The 19,301-nt window shown below is 34.1% G+C and overlaps 1 protein-coding gene and 1 long non-coding RNA gene across 4 annotated transcripts in view; both read left to right on the top strand.

Annotated features, from left to right (window-relative positions):
* Positions 1 to 19,301, top strand: part of LOC125059504 (serine/threonine-protein kinase 3) — a 33,319-nt gene that overhangs the window by 664 nt on the left and 13,354 nt on the right. The window contains exons 1-2 of one of the 3 annotated variants that reach the window (XM_047663949.1): positions 7,393 to 7,639; positions 16,276 to 16,378. In XM_047663949.1, the coding sequence (XP_047519905.1) occupies positions 7,509 to 7,639; positions 16,276 to 16,378 (234 nt within the window). In that variant the 5' untranslated portion in view covers positions 7,393 to 7,508. Of the gene's footprint in view, positions 1 to 7,392; positions 7,640 to 16,275; positions 16,379 to 19,301 lie in introns of those variants that run through there. The other 2 variants (XM_047663950.1, XM_047663951.1) reach the window with 2 other exon arrangements.
* Positions 1,129 to 1,636, top strand: LOC125059508. Its single transcript, XR_007118678.1, has 2 exons — positions 1,129 to 1,353; positions 1,432 to 1,636. It is a non-coding gene; the product is annotated as an uncharacterized LOC125059508 (long non-coding RNA).

Genomic DNA, 19,301 nt, shown 5'->3' on the forward strand with positions numbered 1-19,301 from the left:
TTTGAAATTATCGATACCTACTCGTCTGTATATTCTAATTAGTACTTGTATTTCATTGTTTGCAACTTTCTATATTATTTAATTTCTACTAGAATAAAGTGTTTACTTTAATATCCAAAAAGTACCCAAAACCGAATCAGAGCACCCCACTATCCACGTGGTCTTGTCTGTCTTACCCCTAGAGTGTATATAAATAATCGGAGGCGCGGAGGAAGAGCCTCCGCAACCTCGGCTTTTTGGTCGCCTTCGGCGACCAGCCTCAGCCGCTACAGCTTTCATAATGCCTGTGCTTTGTTACAGCGGGTGGGGGCTGCATTTCCCGTAGCGCCGGAGCTGTCCACAAAAACAAATATTATTTAGATTGGTTAGGTTAGAGTTAGTATATGAATATTTGGTCGCCGAAGGCGACCAGGACGCCGAGAAGCCGAGGCTTGAATAAACAATTACTATTTAGATCGGAGCTGTCCACAAAAAAAAATATTATTTAGATTGGTTAGGTTAGAGTTAGTATATGAATATTTGGTCGCCGAAGGCGACCAGGACGCCGAGAAGCCGAGGCTTCAATAAACAATTACTATTTAGATCGGAGCTGTCCACAAAAACAAATATTATTTAGATTGGTTAGGTTAGAGTTAGTATATGAATATTTGGTCGCCGAAGGCGACCAGGACGCCGAGAAGCCGAGGCTTGAATAAACAATTACTATTTAGATCGGAGCTGTCCACAAAAAAAAATATTATTTAGATTGGTTAGGTTAGAGTTAGTATATGAATATTTGGTCGCCGAGAAGCCGAGGCTTGAATAAACAATTACTATTTAGATCGGAGCTGTCCACAAAAACAAATATTATTTAGATTGGTTAGGTTAGAGTTAGTATATGAATATTTGGTCGCCGAAGGCGACCAGGACGCCGAGAAGCCGAGGCTTCAATAAACAATTACTATTTAGATCGGAGCTGTCCACAAAAACAAATATTATTTAGATTGGTTAGGTTAGAGTTAGTATATGAATATTTGGTCGCCGAAGGCGACCAGGACGCCGAGAAGCCGAGGCTTGAATAAACAATTACTATTTAGATCGGAGCTGTCCACAAAAAAAAATATTATTTAGATTGGTTAGGTTAGAGTTAGTATATGAATATTTGGTCGCCGAATTTTCAATTATTTTTAATATTAAAATCGAATACAAAAATCGATTTTCACTTTAAAAAAAATCGATTATTTTTCACATCCCTATTAATTTTATAAACTTAATCGGCCATTTTGAATGTGGTTTATGCTAGACTAGCGGTAATTAGTTTTACAGTGCAAAGTTTACTTTATAAATCAGTTTCTTTTTTATTTTCACGTGAAAGTGCGTTATTTTATTTGCATTTTTTGAAACTTGGCTTTACATACATAATCAACACTGATTTCTCGCGATCATTTTCAGATTTATAGTGATGGCGTCTACAAGTTTTACTCGTGAAAATGATTTTGAGGACGATGGGTCCGTTGTGAATCGTGACTTGAATAGTGAGGAAGTGATCACATTTTCCGGAGCAAAACTCACTTGGAGGTGTTCCAATGAAGGTCCTCCGAGACTCCTAAATAATTAGTATCGTCAAAAAAGTGCGATGGTATTCAAAACTGTTACCGCTCTGATTTTCCTAATATTAGCATTCGCAGCATAAGCTCACGCTTACCGTTTTTTGTTAATCTTTTATATATGTGGTAGATTACTTTTAATGTAAAAAAACCTTGTATAAAAATGTTACTAAAACAATACCTCCAAAAACTTTAAAAAATATAAGATAAAATTGGACACACAAAAATATCTAAAAAAATGACAGTAATTATTTGTCACAATTGTCATAAAGCTCTAAAAATTGTATAACCTATGTTAGCACACAATAATAAATATTTCTAGACATCAGAATAAGCACTTAAATTATTTAGGGATATATAATTAAGATAAGCTAATTTCAATTTAAAGAAAAAAGGTAAAAAGTTACAACTACCCACAGTAAATTTCAAGCATAAAAAATAAGTAAGTAAAATTTGTCTTTCTTTTTTATTCATAAATACATATAATATTGCTTTTGAATATATTAACTACCATTATTACTTCTGTCCTAACAAAGTAGCTACCTACCTACTTTTTGTGTTTGATCTATCTAAAGACACAAAATAATAAAAGAAATATTGTTTGTAAAATACTTTAAGCATTTTAATACTTATTAAGTTTTTTGAATTTGTTTAATATGCAGATAATACAAACATATATATATGTAAATAATTAATCAAGTGAATATGAAAGCAAAACAACATTATTGTTGATTAAAGTTCTTAACTATCATAACATAGTAGTTAATATTGTTATGTTAGACCAATTATTAGGTTTAATTAACTTTTTATAGCTTTGATAATTGACTGTGTAATCTATATCAATTAATTATAATGTTAAAACATCTGTTTGACTTTTCTAATTGCTCATCTATATACAACTAAAAAAAAAAATCTTGACTGTAGTAGACGCCTGTAAAAAAGTGACTAGTTTAGTTATTTCAAAAGTATGTTGGTATATAAATCTATTAATTTTTAATAAAATGACTTTGTTGTTTATGTTTAAATAGTTGAGTATTTTTACTAATTGCTTTATGATGTACGCATAATACTATGCATAAAGATTTTCTGCTACTTCTTGATATTAATTAACCAAAATAAAAAAGGATCTAGGACTTAAACAAAAGCAAAGCTGCAGACACTTTAATCACAGAACAATTGTTGCGTCCTATGAAAATTCATGTTCCGCTACAATGGATAGATATTCTTTTTTTAATAAAATAAAATCTTCATTGTGGTGCTCTTTCCATAGTTTAATGAAGCTATGTGCTCGCGTAATTCAAGCTTCTCTGTGGTATTTTCATAACTAATCATTTGGGTTAGGCCTAATTAGGTTCATTGTGGGGTTTTCCCGATTTCCGCGGGTTTTCCCGATTTCCGGCGGGTTTTCCCTACTACGTATATATATACGCTTTCTGATTCTATTCGTGTTAGGGAGCGTTCAAGTATTACGTAACGAATTTTGGAGGGGGGTCCTTTTATTTTATATATTTATACAAAAATCGTTACGGTGCGTTACACGGGGGGAGGGGGGGTCAATATTCTCCAAACATTGCGTGTCGTAATACTTGAACGCTCCCTGAAGGATGTGGTGGATTTTAAAATGTATAAAAACTGCTTTTTATTATTATAATATAGCGATGTGAACTGACTAAATAAATAGGCTAATAAAAGGTGTTAAGGTACGTGTCCTGTAGACACGGACTGTTTACGGTGGGCTATTGTTTATTTTCTATGGCGAGGCAACGACGCTGATCGCAGCCGACTTGCCGCCTATTGTTCTAAATCAACTCGTTATACAACTGACCTGGCGAGGAGCGATTGATAGTCGTTATTGTTCTGTGAAAAGTTTTTGAGGTATACAGTTCTACGACAGAACATAGGTACTTGTGTTGACCTTTTTTTTTTTAATTTGTAGATATTATTATGTTCTTTAATATTGTGTACAATTTGTTTCTATCATCAATAGTTTTCGCAGCGCATGCGATGAAAGATATTTTATAGGCATTGTTTTACACTTGGGTAACATTTTAGTTTTAGTAGTGATCCTTATTTTTTCTTTCAATTAAAATAGCCTTAGGCCTAATATAATATATTAGCGATAATGTATGGTACATTCAAATGGTGCAAGAATTTTTAAAATGGGTCCAGTACTTTTTGAACCATTTCTTTACAAACATACTTACATACAAATCTTTCATCTTTATAATATTAGGATAGATTTAAGCAAGCCCATTAACTAAATCTAAACATTTATCTACGCGGCTTATGAAGATGTATATATATTTGATCTTGGTCCTTTTATAGTGATTAAATAAAAAAATAAATCAGTGGCGCTACAACCTCTTTAGGTCTTGGCCTCAGATTTCTGAATCTGTTTCATGATCATTTTTAAATCTAATAGGCAATTAGGTGATCAGCCTCCAGTGCCTGACACACGCCGTCGGCTTTTTGGTCTAAGACATGTCGGTTTCCTCCACGATGTTTTCCTTCACCGTTCGAGCAAATGTTAAATACGCACATAGAAATAAAGTCCATTGGTGCACAGCCGGGGATCGAACCTACGACCTCAGGTATGAGACTCGCACGCTGAAACCACTAGGCCAACACTGCTCAATAGTTTTATAGTATATAATAATGTTATAGTGATTACTTCAAGAAATATACAATCCGCGTGGAACTATCGAAAAGCGAACTAGTATTTATGCGGATTCTAGGTCGTCGATCTAAGACGACTTGTCAGTTTAGCCAGCTTTCGTTTAGCTTTAAATAAACGCTGTACACTTTATGTGGGAGGTAGCTACCTACATATTTTGTAGCTTTTAATAGAGTATTTAAGCACAGGAAGCATTGAATTGTTGTTTATTTAGATAAAACTAGCTTGTGGTCTCGACAGTAAGGGCTTTAAATCAATGAGACTAATTATATGAACTTATGATGCATTTTGATGTATGAAATTAAAATTTAAAAGTTTACCGAAGCTCGAGTTCATTTGCTAAAGTTCATTGACCGGGTTCACTGCAAAATACTGCGAGCGGAAACACATACGTCAAATTCTAGAGCATTTTCTCGACATTGCTTTTCTATGAAGCATTCGACCGCTAATAAATATTAAAATTGTGTAGTTTTGCTTTTGTTTAAAAATATTTTCGCGAGTGTTATGCAATACAAAAATTACATTAATACATATTTGTCCTTCCCGTTAGTGTATTGTAGGTTATATTATTGTGATTTTTATTTTGTGATGATTTGATATTTTAAAAGAGTACCGAGAGCCTTTTCTCTCGGCCTATACCCTCTGTCTTCTTTTCCGATGAGTGATGTCTACCGATACAAATTTAATGACGTGGAATAAGTGATACCTGTATCTTATATTCCTTAATAAACATATATTTATATTTTTATATTTTCCTCGAAATTTAGCAAAGGTTTTTATCAAGTAATTTCTTTTAGAAGCCTTTGGAAGCCATTGTTATATATTCCTTTTCTAAAGTAGGTTAATCCCGGAGCTAACACGTCTTCCTACGTTACCCTAGTAAAAAGGTCAGCATGGTTGATCGTTTATTATTAGATCTATGCATTGGTAGACATTATTAACTAGAAATTCTTTGAAAATAGTTTATGCATGTTTTAAATTTTATACCGTTTTTAACCGCTGGCTCCTTCAGACGTCATTGTAGATTTTATGAAAACGTAGCTCTGGTTTATTAATCTGTACTATATAGTTTTTAAATAATTTTTACCTTACAGTTTTAACTTTACATTTTTAGGCATCAAGGCACAAGCCTTACTGGTGTTTTGGTGTTTTTTTACTCTTAGTTTATTTATAATTTATAAGTAATAATAAAAATAAACCCACGTTAATTGCGATGTAAGGTACATAATTTTTATATAATAGGGGGGCAAACGAGCTTGCGGGACGACCAAAAAGGGCAGTCTTCGCAGCCCATAGACACCCATTTTTAGTGGGTGCGTTGCCGGCCTTTCAGGGAGGGAGCTAATATATAATAGCCTTCCAAGATTTAAGGACTAAAACGAAAAATCATTTCGAATCAGAATTTATGATGAGTATTGATTAACCAAACAAATAAATATTATTATAAAGTCTAATATTATATTTTATAGGGAAAATTTTAGTTTTTTAAAGTCATTGCTACACTTTAAAAACCATAGGAAATTTTAGTTTCATATTTCTCCATTGGGGTATGCATTCCTTTTGACTTAGCCTTGCATCTTAATGTTTTGAATCATTGTAATATTCATGTTGTAGTTTATATTGCTCTTGAACAAAGACACGTACTTGTCTTTGTTCCTGTATAAGATAAACAATTCGTATCGAATAGATATTTTGCTTGTCCAGGGGGTTAGGGTTAGGGTTGGTGGACTCAGTTTCCGCAATTAGACACTTAATTGGTCCGTTGTGCGTTAAGTCCTGGCTAATTTAGCCAGCCCAGCTCCTTCCAGAAGCACAGAAGTCTTCTGGGCATTTCACAAGCTTCCCGGAGCGACCTCACTGTTCCGAGGATTTCTGCACGTTGATTAGCCACAGCCTCGCATTCCAGGACTACGTGGGTACTGATTCCTCTGCGCTGAAACAGCCTCTTTGCTTGTCCATAATATATATTTAATTTAAATTATCGGAAGTGTTGACCTATTGGTGTGTCAAACTCAGGTCCTACATTCCATACCGTACCGTTTGATTATTTTTATGATGGAAATTTAAGTAGGTACATGACTCAATAATGACGACGCGTGTGGTACAGAAAGACTGTGTGAAAGATAAGTAAAAAAAAGGATGCGGTCTGACGGCAATACCCATAACAATAAGAGGGTAAGGCCAATAATAAATATTTTTTTTAATTTTGACCCTTATAAGTTTTCAATGTGATTTAATAAATTTTGATTTGTTTTGCCGAGTCTGTGATAAGAAGAATTGTTTAATAGCTATTTTAGGTGCAAGACCTTAATTCTTTTATAATAATAATGTTTTAGAATATTATTGAAATATACAGTTCGCAGGTACTGCTATGCATGTTTTCACTTAAAGTATGTAGTTGCAATATACAAAAAAAAAAAGTTTAAGCGCGCCCCTAGGGAGCGTTCAAGTATTACGTCACGTAATTTTTGGAGATTATTGACGCCCTCCCCCCGTGTAACGCGCCGTAACGTTTTTCTGTACCCAAATACAGTTCTGTAACCAAGTATAGTAAAATGTTTCGTGACCACCTAGTGATTCTTTATACCTAAAAGTTACCATTATGTGGTGTAAAGTACTAGAAAGTCGAATAATATTAACAACAACGCGTAATTCAATCCCCGCCCCGCATCGTAACTTTTTACAAAAGGACCCCCTCCTCCAAAATTCGTTACGTAATACTTGAACGCTCCCCTAATTATCAATCCATTGGTTAATTATTGAATTCCCGAAAATAATAAAATCTTACAATAATAAATATCTAATTACAAAGTCTAAAATGCATATCAACAGAACAAGAACTAGAAAAATAAACTAGTCCGGATTAGAACAAGTTCAGTCGTTTTGATTGGACTTTGGATCATAGAGGTAGTGATAATAAGACCTACAGTGCCTTGGCAGGGGAGCATTGGTCCCCAGGCGCGTACGAGTGAAAAAAAGGTGCATCTTTTAAGAATGTATCTAATTATTATTGTTTGATATTGGGTCGTGTCTCAATTTAGTCTATGGATTCTTTATAAAAAAGGTTTCGAAGTTTAGTCCTTGAATATTTAGTCAGTTATAAGCGTTAGTGCAAGCCGTTCGTGTCATTATACAATGAGTGGTTTTTCTTTGTAAATATAAGGAAGATAGTGTTACGTCGTATCTTGCTTTGCATGTGTGTCTCTTCGATTTAAATAGTGGAGAAATAAAGTTGAGAATGCAAGTCTATGGATGCGGACGGTAAATTAATATTCTGGAAGAGCGGGCTGTGGGAGGGGGGTCTCCCCACTCTCAGATGTGACACCTGTAAGAGACGAAAGGTGGATAAAATGAATGCCAAAACGTTAGAAAGACCGAGGTGAGTTTTTTAGAGGCAAAATCCAAACTTGTACGGGATAGTCTTGTAAATAGAGACTATTATCGCATATCCATGTACAATATAAGTAATCTTCTGCCTTTGGTATTCGACTTTGTGCCTTAAGTTTAAGAATTGGTATTACAGTTATTTTGAGTTGATAATGACAACATCTCAACTAAAAAGAAAGTCTTGGAAGTTGAAGTGAAGTGATCTTCAAGGATTTACAGATGTAAATTAATAGATTTTTTTTATGTAGTAGGAAATTATTAAATGCCAAGGGAATTAATAGACAAAACTGAAAATAATGGTAGTCTAGATTTTTTATTGGACACTAAAATAAATTAGTACAATTTGACGAGGAACTCAAATTAATAATTTAACATTAGATACATTAAACACAAACTTGTTTAATTAGTATTGATTGAAAAGCTCAACCGGCTCCGTAGATGTGCCCAAAAGACAAATTTAAACATACGCTGTACTCGACTTTTTGGTAATCTTTCAATCGCAGCTTTTAATCCAATTAAATTTGTATAAAAAAAGTTTCATGTCCAATTGATTGGAAAAATACAGCCGAAAAGCATAATTAAGTATTAATTGTGTTAATATGCAACTATAGAAAACCTCTCTGCATACTTTATGATTCAGAATTATTTATTGTTCTACATGATTACCTTACATGAACATTTTTATCCATTGCTACGCGTAAAAAATATTCAAAAATTAATTAAAATTGACAAAGCACTTTAGTATTGTAATCTTTTTAATTGTAGATTGATCTTTTCGAGACATTTCGAGTAATTAAGTCGGGGTATCGATTACATTTGAAATGCAATGATGACTCACGTTTTAATACGTTGAGGATGTGATTAGTTTTTTATCCTTGACATTCATTGAAAGGCAACGGAAATGGGGCTTGTGAATTTATAAAAAATGTTAAAGCTCCCAAATCCAAAGATACATAGAATTTAAAATTGAGGTATGATAATCACGTCAATTTGCCGATTATTGCAATTAGTCCTTTGAAATGTTACAATTTGAGGGCCAAACTGAACATTTGTTAGAGGACACAATTTTATTTATGGAATATGTAGGGGGGGTCAATACAAGCTTAAACCCAAGTTTGTGGGGTTTGGCGCCCTTTCCCCCGGCCGCCATCTTGGGAAAAAAGGGTGAAATCACGTTTTTGGCTATATCTCCTAAACTATCCATCGCACAAAAAATTTGTAAAGAAATATTTTGTAGCAAATCGCTTTGCCTACAATTATGTCTGTGTGACTTTTTATCATAAAGCCAAAATTCTAAAGTTATAAGTAAAAAAAGTGAAAAAATACTTTTTTTGCTTAATAACTTTTTTCTTTTGATTTTATCAAAAAAATATGTCAGAACAATTTTGTACATACATATTCCATAAATAAAATTGCGTCCTCTAACAAATGTTCTGCAAATATAACATTCCAACGAACTAAATGCGATTTAAAATTAACGATGCCTTTGGCGTATTAATTGTGAATATGCGTCAAATGTATTCATAATACTTCTCAAGGATCAACGCGATGTCAAACAGGATAATATCAACTATTTAAGTGTAACATTTTCCCGCTGAAATAGTTTTAAACTTAGTGTAAATGATCTGGCGTATTCGTATAGTTAGCAAGCTTTATTAGGAAAGCGCACCTAGTAAATGTTTTGTTCTTATCGGTGTGAAAAAAGCATATTCCTTATGGAATTATCCTTCTGGAAACTCCTGGAAACTATTATTCCTTATGGAAACAGTTATCTGTTTAAGTAATACGAAGAAGACCATATTTGAAATAATAACGAATATACTAAAACTGAAATTATATTGTTTCTGAGAATTTTTAACACACTTTTGTCCTACAAGATACTGGTTGGATCTCTTCTTAGTGTATAGTTATAAGTGAAAACTATGTTCCTTATGTATTTATTGAAAGAAGAGAGCTAAATAAGTAAATGGACAAGAACAGCCTCAATTTGGTCCGGAACCTAGACACTGTGTCCTGAAATATGGCAAGCCATTCGTGTACATGGTACTTCTATTCGATTATAGTTCTAAAACATTGGCGTTTTTGGCGTGATTTGAACCTGAACCTTTCTTCACGGTAGTTACGTCTACTTTCTCCTGTATAGTAAAATATATTACCCACAATTTAAGAGCTGGACATCCACACGAACTTTCTCGAAATCCCTTTTTTTGCTTACCGTCCAATTATGATTTACACATCATTTGTACTGCAATGCGGTAAGGATTCACGTAATCCATATTCAAAGACTTCCCTTTAAAGTGATTTGCTTTGATTGATTTGATTAATTGTAAAGGTCCTTTTTGATATTATTGTTCGCGAGTAACACAAGAATCAGGCCAGCTTTGTTATAGAAAGTTTATCTTCGTTTAAAAAAATCTAAATATTTGAGGGTAGTTGAAACGTTAGTAAGTGGGTAGATACAAAATTAATCTAATACGTTAGTAGAGTTGCTTTAATATTTGGCGTACAAGTTCTTACAAATTCCGAGGAAATATTTCTAATAAATGTTTAAATTGAATAAAAGCATTTTTACAATCTAAGCAAATAGAATTTATGTACGGAAATCTCCTTTGAAATGAGAACCTAGACGTAAGAAGATTAAAACAATCGAGAATCGACGCAAGTAATACAATTCTATTTAGGAATCTCCAGCTTACAATCTCAGGAATGTATCAGTATGACTATATAAAGAAAAACATTCCATGGACACAGATGTGTAGCGCACGTGTTACGAGCTATTTTAAAGCGATGCTATTGTTATATGAATATCTTTTTAATATATTCATTGTTATAGAGATATACGAGGATGTAAGTGCGTGCTCCTATTTCACCATGCCTCCTGCTGATAGAGGACAAGTCTTTGTTTTTTTTTTTAATTTATGTTATTATTAATTACTTGATATGTGATGTGGAACATGGTGTATTGGCTGCAGCGCCTTACAAACGTTGTGTAAAAAAATGGCGATTAAAAAGAGTGGCGGAGAGTTTATTGCCAGTTCTTCTTTCCCGTTCTACGCCCTTGATTTGAGAACTGGCAGTAAATGTAAAATTAGAAGCATTAATATGTATTTCTTTACTAACAAGTCATAAGTGTAAATTATGTTACCTATATGATTAAATGATTTTTTACTTCTACTTTTTATATCGAAGAATATGTGTCCCGTTTACCAGGACATACATTAATGGTGAGATTCAGAAACGAAACTTATCGCCAACTATTTCAAAATCCAATAAATTTTTGACCTACAGGTCAAACTTCGACCTTGACCTGGGGAATGTAGACAGGTATGCTAGTCACATTCGACCTTATAAAGATACTGTGATCGTTGCCATGGTAACGTTGTTTTCTATTAAAAAAAAACTTGGTTACCGATTTTTGAGTTCAATCAGAGCTTGATTTTTGCCCTAAACGAAATCACATGTTACGATGTTTCTATATAACTTGCTATAGGAATTACAAGAAAGCTTTACTAGAATATTCCTTAAGTCTAAAGAAAAAGGTGGCTTAGCAGTAGATAACGTGATTTTCATGATCCCGGACGTATTAAACTGTCGACGACCTCATAAACCTGCTTATAAACCGATATACAGGCTTAAATTAGATATTGGTACGATGTAGCTGGTAAATTAATTGTATGTCAGCCATATTGGTATTACTGGAGCATTTCTGGAACATTTCTATTCATAATTAAATGTATACAAAAACATACATGAATAATGGACCCATTGAACGAAAATGCTGCAATCTGTGGCAATAACCATAGATTATTACTAGCCGTTTCGCGCCCGCTTTGCTGGATGAATTAAAATAAATTTTATGTTTCATTATTTTATTTTTTTTCATATTTTTATTATTCTTCTTTTTAACTTCCCGCTAAGAAAATTGAAATATTTCGAAAATCGAGTTTTTAACAGATGTTGACGTTTAGAGGTTCTAGGAAGCCTCCCCGAATGTTTCCGCGGTGAAGTCCGTATGGATAAATTTTCATAAAAGTAAAACAGCAATAAAAAAATGAAGGGACGATTGGAATTTAATAAATAAATAGCCATAAACCATCTAGGAAAAATTTCGCATCGAATGGTGGTAGTTTCATGTCGATACGATCAGTGGTTTAGGCGTGATTGAGCCTCAAACGAAGACCATTTTCATTATATATATATATATAGATTTATTATTAGAAATATAATTTAGTGATTTGAAATGAGATCTTCGGTACTATACTTGAAAACGTGCTTTGAGTCGATGAATAGAGGCCATAGCGTGTGTTGATTCACTTTTTAATTTCAGTTTCAATTCCGTTTGATAATTGATTGCTCGTTCGCCTTTCGAACTGGTTGAAACTGGCAACATAGGAAAATTTCGAGTTGGTTATGAACATAGATAGATAGTTTCTTTCGTTTTAAGTACTACACATTCAAATAAGTACTTCAATAGTATTCGAAACATGTTAATTATGTATTGAATTCGAATGTATATCGAATAGTTTTTTTAGATACATGTACTACACAATTCAAGAAAACTCTCATGTTAATGAATCCACGTTCATAACCTCGTTCTTCTTATAGTGCCATCTCCTTTTTTGTCATCATCATGGTTGGCGATCATCATGGCTACTTTAATTTCGGATGCCGCGCTTCTTTTATAGTATGAAAAGTCGTCAATGTACACAATAATTCTAATATCTAATATAGGTCGTCTACATATCTATACATATGTTGCTATTGGGAGGAACAAAGTACCCTACTGACGGATATTTCTATATGTGCGCAACTAATACTGGATCATACTGTGAAGGAAACGTTCATGACCTATTCGACGGCGTGTGATAGAAAACTGATCAACCTACCAAAACTATAAAGATAACTGATACATCTATATCTGATACCAAATACATAAGATAGGGGGGGAAACGATCCTACGGGACGGCCATAAAAGGCAATCTTCGCAGCCCATAGACACCCCTACCCGACAAAAAAGGCCCGAAGGAGGCTACGACATGTCTTAACGGATCCGGACGATCCAATCACGATAGCCAATGACAAATTACTAATAATAATAAAAATAAAAATCAGATTAGAGTGAAAAACCGTCTTCACCGGGGAAGGTGAGGACCTTTACTTCGTACTTCGCTCACTCCAGTGAGCTTCCGTCCTGCCCTTCAGGCGACTGACCACCCCGCGACGGCATAAGCCGAGTTCCGAGTCTCGCAGGAGAGGCCCTTGCGCCAGTCGCCAGAACTGCCCGAGCTGAGCTGTAAAGGCCCTTAAGGCCAAGATCGAGATTCCGTTGTCATTCCGGTGTCATCAAAAAACCATGGTCACCAATTTAAGTGGGTGCGTTGCCGGCCTTTGAGGGAAGAGTAAGCTCTCTTTTTAAATAATTAAACTTATCTCCCATTGAAGACCTCCACTAGCTCTCTAGTAGCCGAATAAATATGTAGCTTATTTTCATTTAGGCGTTCTGAACTTTGCAAATGTGTCAAGTGATGAACTCACGTGTAAAAATATTTAATTTATTAAGGTTTATTGTGACACGTCACGAAATCAGGTCACGTAGTGTTTACTGTTAACCGCAGTTAATGAGAACAGCTGTATTAACCTGCAGGGTTACTCTGTGAAACAGATACCTAATTATTTACTTAGGATTTTTTAAATCACTTATCTAATACGAACCTTTGACTCGTAAAGGCCGATTTACATTATCTTAGTTTTTAGGACAGTGCTTTAGGATAGTACTTTAGTTGAAACATGTAAACGCTACTTGCTTTAGTAAACGCTACGCTAAAGAACTTGCCTTTCAAGTTGTACTAAAGCACTCTCCTAAACACTAAGATAATGTAAATCGGCCTTAATAGATAAGTGTCTTTTAGTAGTTAAGTAGTTGAGATATTGGAATCAAGCCATAAGGACCTCCAGGAATTAGTACTCTATTTGGTAATGGGAGAGCCATTAGATAATTTCAGACTATTCCTGTGTATTTAGACCCAAATATTCCTATGAAAGAAAAATTACCAATGACACACGCTATACCTCATTGGATACGGAACTTCGTGAATGTGTTTTGTTTTAAGCCATACACTTCCAAGTTGAGCATAGCAACGTCCAAAACAATGTCAACGGAATGATTCACGGGTCATTGACCTATTGGTTCATATACGCGTGGTTAACAAACCCCATGAAATGATAACCAATAATCAAGCGCCCTTTAACCTCACAAACTTTAGATTTATTCTATTTTTAAATATGTTTCCGCTGACATAAGATAATAAGCCATTTTTACCTGTCAATATTTTTTTTTTATAAAATAGGCAGCAAACGGCAAAGGCCTTATGGTAAGTGATACCGCCGCCCGTGGTCACACTGCCAAAAGCTCACGTCACGTTGCCGGCCTTTTAGGAATTGGTACGCTCTCATATTGAAATACCCTATGTCGAATTGGATCGGAAATACTTAAGTGGGCAGCTGGTTCCACATAGTTTTGATGCGCGACAAACAGTGCGTTTACCTATGTAGGCACCTTTATGAATGTCTAAATGATATTTAAATTAAAAAGGATTATCACGATATGCTTTTTAGTTTCCGAAAAATGTGAACAAACGTACACTCAGGTTAAGGGCACAATTTCAATAATATCATATAGAGGTATCACGTAAAGGATGTGTAATTAGTTCATTTTTGTTTGTTTCTAGATGTAAGATTTTAGTGTGGTGTCCATTAGCAAACCAAGAATTTGTTTAACTTAAAAATCAGAACGTCTTTCAATTGTATTCAATTCATTTTTCTCACGCAATGCCATTATATTAAATTCACATGAACCCGGCTATATTACAGTTATGGGTAATAATATCTGAATGTATGCGTCATCGAAGATAAAATACTGGTAAATTCTGAAATAAGTTGGACAAACTAATCAGCAGAATTCGTTTTTAAATTCCCACTACATATTTCGACTTTTGAATGTATGTGCAATACTAGATTTTGCGAATTAATATCAAGTTATAAGCAGTGTTGGCCTAGTGGCTTCAGCGTGCGATTCTCATCCCTGAGGTTATAGGTTCGATCCCCGGCTGTGCACCAATAGGCTTTTTGGTCTATGTGCGCATTTAACTTTCGCTGAAACGAAGGAAAACATCGTGAGGAAACCTGCTTGCCTTAGACCCAAAAAGTCGACGGCGTGTTTCAGGCACTGGAGGCTACTTGCCTATTAGATTAACAAATGATCATGAAACAGAAATCTGAGGCCCAGACCTATTCAGTGGCCCAGTTATATTCCCAATACAATATTAATATTATGAAAAGAAATAATTTTTATAACTTAATCTAGGTTTGTATAGAGTTTTTTTCTAAATCAGCTATATCTTTTCGCTATATTATAGTTATGCATATAATATTAAAACGTAAATTAACGTTACGTTAAACGTGATTCGTTGGACGCCAGTTCTCATGCTGTATGATTTGTAATCTCGGGAGCGTCTTTGGCATGTTCATCCTTTGGCCAGAACTCACACGAAGGTAAAGGTTTGAAAAGCTCTTTAATTATAATCTATTTAGTTAGTAATCAAAGATTTAATATAAAAAAAAAAGTGTGACACTCGGGGACTGCCGCGGTAAAGCTATTGTATAGAATTTTTTATCAACTTATGCAATTAATATTATTTATTTATGCAGTATTTGTTTTTCTTTGATATTAATTCAAGTTTTTTCTTTGATATTATTTCAATCTACCACTCTACCAGACTCAAACTAAAACGCCTATATAGTCTGTCTCACTCTAACTCGTACCGGCTGCTACGGCCGCGCTGACGTTACGTCACCGATCTCGTCAGAGAGATGGGAATGGGCAGTATGCGTTCTGTCCCACTCTAACGCGTATTTGCCGCACCTATATTACGTCATCGTGTGTTAGGTTTTTTTCGTTACGGAATTTCTTGATTCGGTCGCCGCGCTCAAAGCCCGCGATAAAATCTATGCAATAGCTTAAAAACCAATAAAAATATTACTATTATAAAAAACACTGTTCTTCCCGCAGTCTTTGCAAACCTGTCGCAAATGCAGTACCTACTGGTGATGAAATGGGAAACGTTTTAGCTAACCAGGAATTGGAGAAGGCAGTTCGTGAATTATATCTATGAATGCAACCGGTCCCAGTAGGCGATGAACAAGTAACTTGGAAGTTCGCGTCATGCCGTCTAGTATCATGGCGGAAAGAGATAAATGTTTATTATCATATCCTGCTTCTAACGACCGTGGAGTATTCGAATTAATTTATTAGACGATTTATGACTTAAGGAATATTGACGCTAAATTTTTAGTCCAATTTAATTCTGTTTATAAAAATGTTTTAGACAAAATTAGTAATTGCTATGAGGCGTAGATGATTAAGAAAACGCATGTAGCAAATCCAATTTCAAGATATACGAATCGTAGCATTTACGATTGATATTTTGAAAATAGAAACTGGGCGTTAGTTATACGTACGATTTCTAACCCCAAAGTTTGAACCCAGACTGTGCATCAATGGTTCATTTATTGAATAAGACACAAAAATGTATCAAGAGCCTGAAAATAAAATTATTTCTCTCTTTTCAGTGAGTTAAAAAAGCTATCGGAGGAGAGTCTCACTCGACAGCCAGAAGAAGTCTTCGATATTATTTGCAAGCTCGGAGAAGGGTCCTATGGCAGCGTTTACAAGGTATGACACAGTACTAAAAAAAGTCTTTTTTTTTTCTTTTTTTTTTTGCTTGCCAACGCTCGGCACACTGACACATCGGTAAAAACAAACACAAAATACAATTTTTAATGTGACAAGCACTTAAAGGCAAACATGACATACATATAGAGATCATAACCTATTATTAAACAAAATAAACACTACAAAAAAAAACAATTTCTAATCAAAGAAAAAAATCAAAATAAAAATAACCGCCCAACGAAGACAGATTTTTTATTCTATTTCATTGATAATTGTTTAAGGTGAGCAACCATTATTGTTTCGGTGGTAATCGAACCCGCTATACACTTTTAATTTATCCTATTTACATTTCGGGTGCTTTACAGTAGTAACAGTAGGTAACAGTTGGTAAGTAGGTACTTCCCCATTCATAAAAAAAACTAAACAGTCGTATCAAATCAAAGTTGGCTTTCATCTTTTTCTCTCAATTAGTAAAATATTTTGACTTTACAGTTCCACATAGTTTTCTTTGTCGGTAAGAGTTTTATGGATATTAGTATTGTCAGTAAATAAAAATAACCATTATAGGGGGAATAATTTGAAGTTATGGCTAACTTAATAATTTATTGAAATGTCTTAATAAAATTGTGTCGTTCTATCGAATTAGTAATTACTGTAAAGATAGAATAATGATATGGAATAAAATAAAATAAAAAATAATAAAAATAAAACAATGTAAGGGTGCGTACAGACTATGTAACATATTATATAACTTGTGTTTTATAACAAGTCCACATTATGTAACCTTGTTATTCAACATTATAACATAAAATAATACTGTACACATTAGAATAACAATGCAATATAACAATGTTATATAACCATTTTAAATAACAAAAGAAAAAACAAAAATTCGTAAATGCTGGGTTCGTCCTAGCATACATATCAATAACATGTTTTATAACATTCTGTGTCCACATTATCTGAAACATGTTGTATAGCAATGTTGTACATATAACATGTTATGTTATATAGTCTGCACGCACCTTTAGGATCTAGAAAATACAGTTCTAGGCTTAAATAAATATGACACAAACTTAGGAACCACTGATATGTTGGTTTTATTACCGGTACTATAAATATAATGTCTTGAGATACCTAGCAATCAGAACCGTTCGATAATCAAAACATTGCCATAGTAATCAATAATTAAAAGAATAAAAAAAAACTTTAGAGGTGTCAAAGGACACCCGGATGGAACGAAATTCCTTTCGATTAATTTATATGTTAATTGGTATCATAACAGTATGTGATTTTCTCGACACCAATGTTACGACGAAAAAAAAAAAGCCAACATCACGAGGTGTTCCCAGGCGGTCACCCATCCAAGTACTGACCTCGCCCGACGTTGCTTAACTTCGGTGATCGGACGAGAACCGGTATATTACAATAGCAAATAGCAAAAAAGTGTCGTGACAACTTTTCTTAAGAATTTTTTCCGTCTAGCCCCCTTTCACAACGCGCGATAAGGAACTTCGTTCCAATAAATACATTTTAGTTGGATTTTTATTAGATGTTATTAGATAGTAAAATTATTTATTGTACGCACCAAGAAATATGTCTGACCAATGTCTACCAAATTTAGCCGTCAGCCTAGAAAAGTACGTAGTTTTAAAATCTTGACAAATAGCCCATTGTGATGACACTGCAATGAAAAGAGTCTTTATGTGTAGTCCACGCCTAAAACAAAAACAATATCAAAGTCTGATCACATTATAAACGCGAATGGGGCATAAATTTTAATGTGTTCCGTAACAACGTTTAATAGGTAATAAGCCTCTGTAAAATGTAAGCACAGCGACACGACAGCTTTTAAGGCGATTAAATAGTTTGTAACGCTGTTTCATAGTAACTTTAGGCAGTTATTCTGTCAGTATCAACGTAATCAAACAATAAGAGTGCCTAATAATTATTTAAAACCTCAAAAGTTTTTCCAATTACCCACAGACTCAGTCGAAACTAAGATAAGATTTAGACTCGACTTGACGCTAAGAATGACTCCGATTTGTCAAAAACATATTCGATTTTAAATTGAATCTCACTTATAAAATAAAATAAATCAGTGGGAGTACAACCTTTTTAGGTCTGCACCTCTGATTTCTGTGTCTGTTTCATGATCATGGCCATATCTAATAGGCAAGTAGCTGAACAGCCTCCTGTGCCTGACACGCGTCGTCGACTCTTTGGGTCTAAGGCAAGCCGGTTTCCTCACGATGTTTTCCTTCACCGTTCGAGCGAATGTTTATCCGCATGCATAGAAAGAAAGTCCATTAGTACACAGCCGGGGATCGAACCTAGGACGTCAGGGTCCCACGCTGAAACCACTAGGGCAACACTGTCATTAAATATCGATTCTGAATTTTACCACACAAAAGATCAAATAATGATTAGGAGTCTTTTTATATATTTATCTCGAATTACACATTAAAATTTAATAGCTGTAAACGTAAAGTTATTTATTTACACTTATTGCAAAATCAATAATAAATTTTGGTTTTATGTTATGCAAATACGTCTGCTCTACAGCATGATGCTGAGCCAAAGCCAGTTACAACCACAACACACACACATTATACACTTAAAATGTACCTTATTCCTTGAAAAAAAAAAATTTGTGCTTTTTATTATCATAATTTTGTGTGTGTGTTTTGTTAGTAATAAAGGTTATGACTATGTCAGGGAATAAAAAGGGGGTGAGTTATTAAGGGTAAAAACGGTTTATCTCTATTTCCGACAAAACTTAGTCCCATGGAAAAAAATCAAAATTTATGTGAAAAATTCAAAGAACCAAGTTTTTGGTTTTTTATTTTTATTTTTTACAATTTTTTTTTCCCACGAAATTTGCTGAAAAGTTAAAGGTTATGTGAAAAAAGTGTAAATACAA

This window comes from Pieris napi, chromosome 20 (assembly GCF_905475465.1).
Source record: "Pieris napi chromosome 20, ilPieNapi1.2, whole genome shotgun sequence".
Taxonomy (NCBI): Eukaryota; Metazoa; Arthropoda; class Insecta; order Lepidoptera; family Pieridae; genus Pieris; species Pieris napi.